General features: G+C 46.1%; 3 protein-coding genes and 2 non-coding genes across 5 annotated transcripts; 1 reads left to right on the forward strand and 4 right to left on the reverse strand.

The window, feature by feature from the left end:
- LOC132043604 (uncharacterized) lies at positions 1-252 on the forward strand. The gene has a single exon (XM_059434079.1). It carries the CDS (start codon positions 1-3, stop codon positions 250-252), a length of 252 nt encoding a protein of 83 aa, XP_059290062.1.
- A 115-nt stretch (positions 253-367) lies between these two features.
- LOC132043590 (uncharacterized) lies at positions 368-844 on the reverse strand. Its single transcript, XM_059434065.1, is given in 3 exon segments — positions 368-559; positions 626-683; positions 768-844. Coding segments are annotated over 3 exon segments (327 nt in total).
- Positions 845-3,170: 2,326 nt separating this feature from the next.
- On the reverse strand, positions 3,171-8,135 carry LOC132043584 (NADH-ubiquinone oxidoreductase chain 2). Its single transcript, XM_059434060.1, has one exon. The coding sequence runs from the start codon at positions 5,377-5,379 to the stop codon at positions 4,735-4,737; it is 645 nt and encodes a 214-aa protein (XP_059290043.1). The 5' UTR covers positions 5,380-8,135; the 3' UTR covers positions 3,171-4,734.
- On the reverse strand, positions 7,950-8,032 carry TRNAY-GUA (transfer RNA tyrosine (anticodon GUA)). Its single transcript has one exon. It is a non-coding gene; the product is annotated as a tRNA-Tyr (tRNA).
- Positions 8,136-8,566: 431 nt separating the features above from the next.
- TRNAN-GUU (transfer RNA asparagine (anticodon GUU)) lies at positions 8,567-8,638 on the reverse strand. The gene has a single exon. It is a non-coding gene; the product is annotated as a tRNA-Asn (tRNA).
- Positions 8,639-9,858: the final 1,220 nt, after the last annotated feature.

The following is a 9,858-nucleotide window of genomic DNA, read 5'->3' on the forward strand; positions in this document are numbered from 1 at the left end:
ATGGATATCGCGAACAGACTGGCGAGCATTCAACAAGAAATACAAACCGTGGAAAACGAAAAGCTCCAATGTGAGCAAATGCTTGGTCTGTTCTGGGAGCATCCGCCTGCTCTCGATCCGGAGGTCGTGGGCAGAAGGATGCAACTTTTACGGGACCGCATTCGCGGTCTGAAACACAGGATTTCTTTTCTCCTGAAGGAGCAGGAAGGCCTAATAATACAGGCTGTCACCCACGGTCGCCGGGGAGACTAGAAGAGTCCGCCAACTTCCTATATCGCTAAAATGGAAAATAAGGAGTCCGTCGACCCAAAGTCTTGTATGCTTGCTCTATGTCTTTGGTTTATGTACTATGTTCTTAGTTTCCTTTTTAATGGTGTGTGGCTGGTCTACGGTGTGTGTAGGCTTCCTATTTTATGTATGCTTGTAATGCTTCTGCTTTGTCAAATATTCCTTTGAATATCCGGTCTTCATCTTCCTTAGATTAGATGCTACTTCCTTCGTCTAACGCACTGCCCCACAGATAATCAAAGTCTGTAATAGCGGACGATTCTATCAAACCCTAAAGTAGAAGAAAAAGTAGAAGCTACGAAACCATAAAGCTTCCCTCCTGTTTGAAACAGAAAGCATTGATATCATTGGACACTAAAGGGTCAAACTTTGCTTTGTGCTGTTCACATAGTCGACTGGGAAACGGAAAATCTCATTAATCTTAGTATTACAGACTTTTTACGAAGCGAGAGGAAAAGACGGCAAAGTCTTAACTAAACCCTGAAAGCCTAAAAAAACGAACTTCCTTCAATGCCTTCTCATTAGTATCTGCTGTGTCGCTAAGCATTCTTTCCATCCGCTAATGGACCTCTTGATGCTCGACCAGCCATCAACCGCATCTGACTTTGATCCATAAGTAGATTCAATAGGAGGGTACCATCTCGCTTCTCTTTCCTTGTACGTTCCAGCTCGCTTCGTCTGCTTCAGAGTGGGAAAAGAAGAAGGTAGAAAACCGAGGTGAGCAAAAGGCTCTTTCTTCTTAATACGCTTAGATAGTTCATTGACTTACGCTTAGATTAGATAGTTCATTGACTACGAGACTGGAATCTGATGCTTCTTTATGGTCCGATCCTAAAAGCAAGAGAAGTTTAGGTAGGAGTACGTCGCTTCTTTCTTTTTCATATCTGCTGTCCCAGCTGAGTTCCGCTATCAACTAATTATAGTCGCATAGCAAGCGATGTAATAAATCACTGAGATCTTTTGAATTTCAAGTAAATCATAGATAAAGCATTAAGTAGGAGCGGTAGCTTTCTGCTTCGGTTGGCGCGTTGCAGTAATGAAGAAAAGAATGAGATTGGTTCGGTCTTAAGTCTTTGGGTGAATCAATTTAGGTATCGAAGTTTTAGTTATTGCCATCCCTTGCTTGGCAGCAGTGGGCTTGGTAGTAGCATAGGTGGGTCCTCGGGCAGTTTTTTCAGGGCGTAGGGATCACTGTCTCACTGTGGTACCCGAAAACTTTCTATGCCCACATTTCATAGTTTGAAAGCGCTCTTTAGTGACTTTGTTTGAAAGCGCTCTTTAGTGACTTTCATGTCTTCTGCTACTTTGACTTTAGGAAGATTCAGACAGTCTTTTATGCCCTCTTTTAGGTTTGTTTTTTCCTTCCCCCAATTCTAGGATGCGTAGTAGCTCTAGTAAGTCCGTAGCTGGATCTGGCAGGATGCGGAGTTTGAGCTGCGGGGTGAGGGATGGGATAGACATAGCCATCTCTCCCTTCTCCGGCTCTTCTCTTATGGTCTCTAATGATGGCTTATCCACTACTACTTGCTTCCTTCCCTTTATCCTTCCTCACAACAACTTGCTCCTCTTCCTTATCATCTCTCACAACTGCCTCAATCAGTTTCCCTTTCTTCCCAGGTGCGCTTGATTGGGAAGAAAGATCTGGGGTGGGGAATCTATCAACTTGCAGCAGCCCCAGTCTTCCTTCTCCTTTGAGCACCGGCTTTTAATGGGTATGAAAGAACTAGATGGGAGGCCTTTTCCGGGTAAGAGAAATAGTAGTGAGAGGTAGTGAAAGCCCTTTCGTCCTTTATAACTAGTACATTTTATCGTGTAGATAACAGAGGCAAGCAGGACAGACGATCAATCCCTCTTCTAGTAATGGCACCACTCTTCTTAGGTTAGAACCCATTCCCATTGGCTTCCTACAGGTATAGTGAGATGTACAGGAAGACGGAGACCTTTTGAATTATAGACGACTAGTAGTGCGAAGCAATTCCATCCGATTTTCGAGAAAGAAAAGAGTGAGTTAGCTTATTTTTACGTCGGATGAAAGAGATAATTCTAACTAGCCGGAGACAGAGATATAGAAAGTTTGCAGTGCGGTATCGCCCATGACCTTCTGCGAGAGTGAGATAGAAAGCTGGAAGGTTGGATTGAATCGGATTATCCATTGAGCTAGTCCGTTTTCCTAGTAATGTAAAAAAATAACAAAAGATTCCCGACCAAGTATGATCTTATATAATAAGAATTCTAGCATTACTCGCAAGAGTGAGTTCACAATGCGGCTTGTCTGCGAACTTGTGGTGCAAAGATCAAGAAGGTAGAGAGAAAGTCGATGAAAACTGCGGTCACAAGTTCTCACAGAAAGGATCGGAACACAACAGTAGTAGACTTAATAGGACCAACCCACCTCATCAATCTACGTATAACACATCTGAGAGAGTGAAAGGGGTTCCTCCAGGCAGGCTGAAAAGAAAAGGAAAAGGGACAGGTGTACACCAAAGCGCTGCGCTCCTGCTGAAAAGAAATGAAAGGAATTCTTTTCAAAAATGGGATAGACTACTCTGATAGGTCCGATTCCAGTTGGATAGCCAGATGGGTCCCAGTGGAAAAAGTTTCATCCTAGCTCGACTCCAACTCCAACCTCTAGATCTAACTTCTAAAGCTACTAGCTACGTTCAGGGGCGAAGATCCTTAGTGAACTCTTTATTCATTCAATTCAACAAGGCGCTCGGGGGGACGAAAGGAGAGCCAATGGCGAAACCAAAGAGAGAGGCGGCCTGGTGGGGACACCACGATACGATAGGGGATAAGGGCGAAGTTAAGTAAGGGCTCCTCGGATAATCTATATACCCTTTCTTTGAACCTTGTCAATGATCGAACTTAAAGATATGAACTGAGTGCCATTTGATGAGTAACTGAGAACAAAGGAGAGGGATATGGAAAGAATGAAGTAATGAAAGAGGAAGTCATTGCTAGTAGTAACGACTTGTCACGATCCATTGGTTCATATAGAATCCATGTCCTAGGTGTATCAAAAAACATTCTTTTCGCTAAGCGTATATAATAAAATAGAGTGAAAAGGTCCACCCCGAAACCAAGGGGGTACTAACTAACAGCTGAGTCCTCTCCGAACCGCAGGAGATAGTTGCCCATCATACGGCTCACCAACTTCACTTGCCTCTATGGGAGGCTCGCTCCGGGCAGGTTCGGATCACTTACAATACACGGGCTCTACGAAGGAAGGGGTTGGGTTAGGAGCGTTTTCAATATGATTCTTTTCCTGTATTTGTTCGATGAGAAATGCGAGTCTCTTTTGTCCACTTTCTTCATCCCCCTCTATCAAAATGATCAAAAAGGAAGGCGAGCTTGCTTCTTATTCCCGTGTTTGATCTCTTCCATCTCTGCCTGGCTCGTTGTCACCTATGTTGAAGAAAGGTTTGGAACCCTGTAGAGAATGAAGAGGGGCCAAGGATCTTCCTCTCAACAGCGCTTTTCGAGGCTCCACTCTCCCCCCTGAATAAGTAAGGCCCCGTTAGCCTGGGCGAAGATGGGGATAAAGAGTAAGGATTGAAGCCCCCTTAGCTCTGCCAGGCACTGGACAGGGGTTAGCTCTGTAAATGTGTAGAGCCAAGTGTAGTGTGGTGTAGTAGTAGGCACTTCTAGGCCCCTTCCCGGCTACTGGATCACTCCAGTGCTTCGGGTACTACGGACCCTCTGCCATCCATTGCAGCAGAGCCGTTTCATGAGCGGGGGGGCTAAGCGCAGTTCTTTGAATCAAAGGTTGAATGAAATCGATTCTTTTTTAGATATCAAAATCGAAACCGGATAGGATAGATGGATGGATCTATCTTTCTATTCATATATATTACTAATCAAAATGGATTTCTATAGTGTTGTAGCGTAGCAAGAAGCCCCAAATCCTTGATTTGGCCAGGAAAGACTGCACTGCTTTGGGCCCAGGAAGCGAAGGGAATGAGCTCGGCTGCTTCTCCTCCACACTTCTTTTTCTCCGTGCCCGTTCCGCATGCGCTTCGCGCGCCATTGGCGCTTTGCTCTCCTCTTATTCTTCATTGGACGGTTCGGATGGACTTCGCCGTTCTTTCCCAACTAAAATCGAAAGGGCTGTATCACATCGAGATGTCGATTCGTTTTCCGCCCCCAATGAGATGGGGAATTTGTAACCCCCTATTTAGACTTTTGGGCCCTTCATCTTTCTGAATCGAGACCCGGCCCGGCTCGCGTCGTTCCAACAACCGGCGGGGAGCACCTCAGTATACGATCGCGCGCAGTAACTGGGAGTCCTATTAGACCTAAGGCCAACTTCAATTCACCAAACCAAGGTTCATCTCGTGTAGTCATTGTGGACTCGTACAAGGATATTGAGTAGACGGTTGATGTATCAGACTCGACCCTATCTTTCGTAGCATGCATTCCCATCCGTGTCGCAACTGATTCGGTAAGCTACGTGTCCGGTGCACGGAGAACTGCCTTCGGTCCCCCAAACTTACTTACTCGTGGCAACCTTCCGGCCGCCCAACGACCTATAACGCTAGTCACTACTCCCACTGGGGCTAGGAAGTAAGCCCCACAACCCAAAGCGGCGAAGAACAAATAGAATTTGCTACAAAAGCCGGCTAACGGGGGTATTCCTGCGTATGAGAACATAGTAATGGAGAAGGTAATAGCCAAAATAGGATTCGTTTTGGCTAGAGCGCCCAAATCAGCTATATATTTGACACGGGTTTGCCGTAATGCTAAAACTATGGCGAATGCATCTATCGTCGTTGATGCATAAATAAAGATACCAATTAGTAGTGATTGAATTCCTTCTATGGTTCCACATGAGAAACCAGTACGAATATAACCTACATGTCCAATTGAACTATGAGCTAGAAGTCTTTTTACTTTCGTTTGGGCCATGGCGGCCAGTGCTCCTAAGATCATAGAAGCAATGCTGCAGAAAAAGAAGATTTGTTGCAATGTAGCTCCATAAGAACCATAAATAGAAACACGTGAAATATTAGCAGAAATAGAGATTTTAGGCGCAATAGAAAGGAATGCTGTAACCGGGGTGGGTGAACCCTCATAGATATCAGGTGCCCACATATATAGAGTCAAAAGATATATGGAGTCCGAAGGGTAGGGGGTTTTCTTCGGGGCTCGAGAGATGGAATAGATAGGGCCCCACAAGTTTTGAATTCGCCGCTGGGGAATTCACACGAAAGGGAACGAGGAATTCTCAACGAAAAAAGTGCTCTCTGAACCGAACGTGAAAGTCGTTTTCCATCAGACGGCTTTTCCTGTAACTCTACTCTCGACTTGGATTATATATCCAAAAAGGTCCGCTCTCGGCCATTCCACACGCTGCCTAGCAGAGACGTGGTTATCTGAAGTGGATTCTCTCTTTTGTAGTAGATGCCGAACCTGCTGTGCCCCATTGACTAAGAAGGGGGCGGACACAGCAGCTACATGGACCCCTTCCTTTCAGTTGTTGCCAGCGCTTTCCCGGGCCGAGCCGGAATTTTGGATTCGAAAGGGCAGGCAAAGCCCGAAGGCTGCTATCCCAATAGGAAGGGCGGAACGAGGAGAGGGCCCGGCAATCATACCACGGCGGTCAAAAAAGCGTGTTCCCTTCAGATAAGACGCACCGTAGGCCATCCTCGGCCTTCTTCGTTTTCGATGAAAAAAAAATCTCGATCTCTCACAAAAAAATTGTGAGATAAAGAGCAGATGGATCCTATCCCCTATATCGAACACTCATTCCTATCTATTGATAGAAAGATCTTCGTCAAATACCGGACTTTGCCTTTTTTTAGGAATTACTCATATCCAAAGCAGCTTTTCACAAGCACCCCACCCCATACAACTAGTTGGGGGGGCTGTTCTTTGAATCAAACAAAGTAAGTAGTAGGGGCGTTCAGCCACTTGACTGTAAGGAGAGGGGCTTCATAGCAACTTTCATTCTAAAGGAAAGCGAAGAACCAACCTTTAGTCAATAGGAGCCCTACTTCCCTCTTTCCGACCTCATCACTTCAATTCAAGGGCAAACCCATTTCCTAGTCACCGGGCGGAGCGCACCTTTGGTACTTCAATAGGGCGAGCAGTTTGATAGTGACTTCTTTCGTTTGGTAGGGCGACGAAAGGCTACTTCAATGACGGAAACAGCCGGAAACTCGAGAGGGTCGCCTTTGGAGAAGCGTTTGCCGGTAACCAAAGCCTCACTCTGATTATGTCGTGAGGCTGACTGAATCCAATCCATAAACCCGGAAATGAAAGGTTGTTCGTTCCCTTTCGTCAAGTAGGTAAAGTAGGCATACGAACCACTTTGCCTTAGACTCTATTGGAACAAAGCAAAGAAGGAGGCGGAATGGAGAAAGGAAAGGGACAAGGGCGGTCTTGCTTGGCGCGAAGGCTGCTGGTTCGGGGGTAGAGTACAGTACTAAAGGTCCTCGGACTTCCAGGCGGTTTTTCTTTTGGGCAGCTGTTCACCGTTGGATCTCGCCAATACAGCCCCCTATAGTTTTCGTTACCGAGATATCTTTTTTTTTTCATTGTTCCCAGGGATTTTTTGGGGAATCTGCTCCCATGCTGCAAACAGTCAAATCTGAACTGAACCCTGTCGCTCTTCTTTCTTTCCTCGCGAGCAGGAAGCACACCAGCAGCGTGCGTTGCGTGATTCTACTGTGTTTTTTGCACTTGACTGGGTGGACAGTTGACCGGAAGATAACTTCGATTCGCCCGGCCAGCAGGCGGGCGGCGTGCTTATCTTGTGTGACAACACTACAGAGCGAGTTGCTCTTCTAGGCGGGCAGCTGTGTGACAACACTACAGAGAAAGCGGCGCTTTCGTGTAACATGCTATGGTCTCAACGCCCTTACGAGGTAGTGATGAGTTTCACGCGCTCTAAGCCCGGCCCGCGCGCGGTTAGGAAGATTGGCCGCAGAGCGGTACCACCCACCCTACCCTACCACCTATAGGCGGCCGTCCTACAGCCGCCCGAAAAGGAACTGCAGTGATCTTGAATAGGGATCCTACAGCGATAAATAGAATCCCCATAAAAATACCACTAGATCGAGCACCAGTGATTTCGTATCCGGTCAAAATCTTGGCTAATTGATCGAAGTGGGTAGCTCCAGTAGACCCATAGATCATGGAACAAATAGGGTGGGTAGGCCTAAGCACCACACTACACGTATAGACGCGAACCCCCCTCGTTACCGTACGTGCGACTCTCACCGCATACGGCTCGCACAAAGACTCCTAAATCCATCCCGAGCCCTTTCTTCCACCTCTCCTCTCCAATCCTCGATCAAACTTGCGTTCCCCAGGCGCTATGAAATGGGGGTCTTTCCTTCGCCTATCGTATGTATCGGCTTGGCTTCGTCCCGAACCAAGGAGGCATTCTGGCGGACGCATGCGTGTAGGAAGGCCGACGACTACATAAGCTAAAAGACTACGACTACAAGACAGGCCGGAAGCGACTCGCTTCTATTCTCGTTGGGATTGGATATAGATGGGAAATCTATAGATCGTAGTAGTTCGCCAACCTCTCTAACTAACATACGATACAATTTCACTTCACGGCACGGCCAAAAAAAAGAAAGAGCTTCGCTCGGTTGGCCTTCCTACGCTGACGAATGCCTCTTTTCTCTTCTCTGAAGTCTACAACAACCAAGTGGGAGAGGCAGGATTCGAACCTACGTAGAAAAACTTCAACAGATTTACAGTCTGCCGCTTTTGACCACTCGGCCACTCTCCCCTTCCCGGGCCGAGGCCCCCCTCAATGGGTTCTAATTCGTTGAAGGGGGGCGGCGCCCTGAATCAATCAAAAAGCTTATTGATTTCATTTCAGGGAACTAAGACGATTAGCGACGCTAGCGTTCCGGGAGAATCTAGTCATTTAAGAACTTCGTTGCCACTAGTAAATTAGACCATCCCCCCAAAAAGAACTCGGAGCCTAAAGAGAAGAGAGTTCAGTCTACAAGAAGCTGGCAGAGCTTTAGCCATTGGGCCACATCCATCTATCCTAAACAGTAAGCCTTTTCTTGTTCGTTCTTCGAATGACGCTAGTGGAGACTAATTCCTTCCGGCTAATGAAGATACCACTCCAGTCTTTCCAGTGGATCCTTCCCTAAGAATGGAACGAACCAAGTGTTCCTATACGAGAGTGAGGAATAAAAACCAACAATCAACTTACCGCTTTTGATGTCCCACGATTCTGCTAGTTTAGAAACAAAGGAGAAGGACACCACCGGAGGCAAGCGCTAGGTCAGAAAAGCGATAACTCCAAAATCTCCCCAAGTAGGATTCGAACCTACGACCAATCGGTTAACAGCCGACCGCTCTACCACTGAGCTACTGAGGAACAACGGTGAATAATTTCATTTTTTCAATTATTCAACCATTTCATTTTACCAAGTTCAATGTTAGCCAGATTAGTCAACATTTATATGTTTCGATGCAACAACAAGATGTTATTTGTAACAAGTAGTTTTGTTGGTTGGTTAATTGGTCACATTTTATTCATGAAATGGGTTGGATTGGTATTAGTCTGGATACAGCAAAATAATTCTATTAGGTCTAATGTACTTATTAGATCTAATAAGTATAAGTTCCTTGTGTCAGAATTGAGAAATTCTATGGCTCGAATCTTTAGTATTCTCTTATTTATTACCTGTGTCTACTATTTAGGCAGAATACCATCACCCATTTTGACTAAGAAACTAAAAGGAGAGGGAAAGAGCTAGCCTTCGTCTCAAGGTTCCAAACAAGAGGGTAATCAGTTGTGACTACTGAACCTACTAGCTTGCAGAAGTAGCTATCTGAGTAAAAGCTGCTTTCAAAAGAAGAATAAGGAAGTCTAGCAAGCATTCAAGCAAGTCTCGCTGATCCGCATTGTATTGCAAGCTAACCAAAAGGAAAGAGAAGAGTCACCTTTTGAAGCTATCAGTTCAGCTATCAGTTCAATCATTCACTCGCTAGGAAGAGGGCGTCTCGCATAACTAGGACAGTGAAATTATTTCTTTTCGGAATCCGCAATTGGTCAGCCTTTCTCGAGGAACGCCTTTGGTCCGTCTATCTCCTACGAGGAACTACGGCCAAGCTAGTTCTTAGTGAGCTTTCTCTCTTCGGGACACAGAACTCCCGGAACTTCCTTTCTTGATTCACCCAGAACGGAACTTGCTCTAATCCTTCTCGTTCGATCCATTCTTCCTAGCGTTCCTCAATCAGATCCATAACTGCTGTTGCTTGTGCAGGAGTAACTGGAGAACTTCTAATTTCAATGCAGTTGTCAACTAAGAAACACCGGAAGTCCATGCGAGCCGGGCTGACATTAACCAATCAGATACCCTCCTCGAAAGGGCCTGAAATCAAACACCCAGCCCTATTAGATATTAGATTAGAGAAGGGATAAAGTCGAGAATGACATTCAAATTGAACAACTGTGTGGTGTGGGCTTCGCCCCTTTTGTAAGGGTTTACGAGGTGAACTCGGAAGCGTGGGCGTCAAGCATCAAGTGGAGGCGCCGAATCGTTGCAAGAGGGGGTACTAAGCGGGATCGACCGGTCAGAAGCCAAGCTGGCC

This window comes from Lycium ferocissimum, unplaced genomic scaffold, assembly GCF_029784015.1.
Source record: "Lycium ferocissimum isolate CSIRO_LF1 unplaced genomic scaffold, AGI_CSIRO_Lferr_CH_V1 ctg2594, whole genome shotgun sequence".
Classification (NCBI taxonomy): domain Eukaryota; kingdom Viridiplantae; phylum Streptophyta; class Magnoliopsida; order Solanales; family Solanaceae; genus Lycium; species Lycium ferocissimum.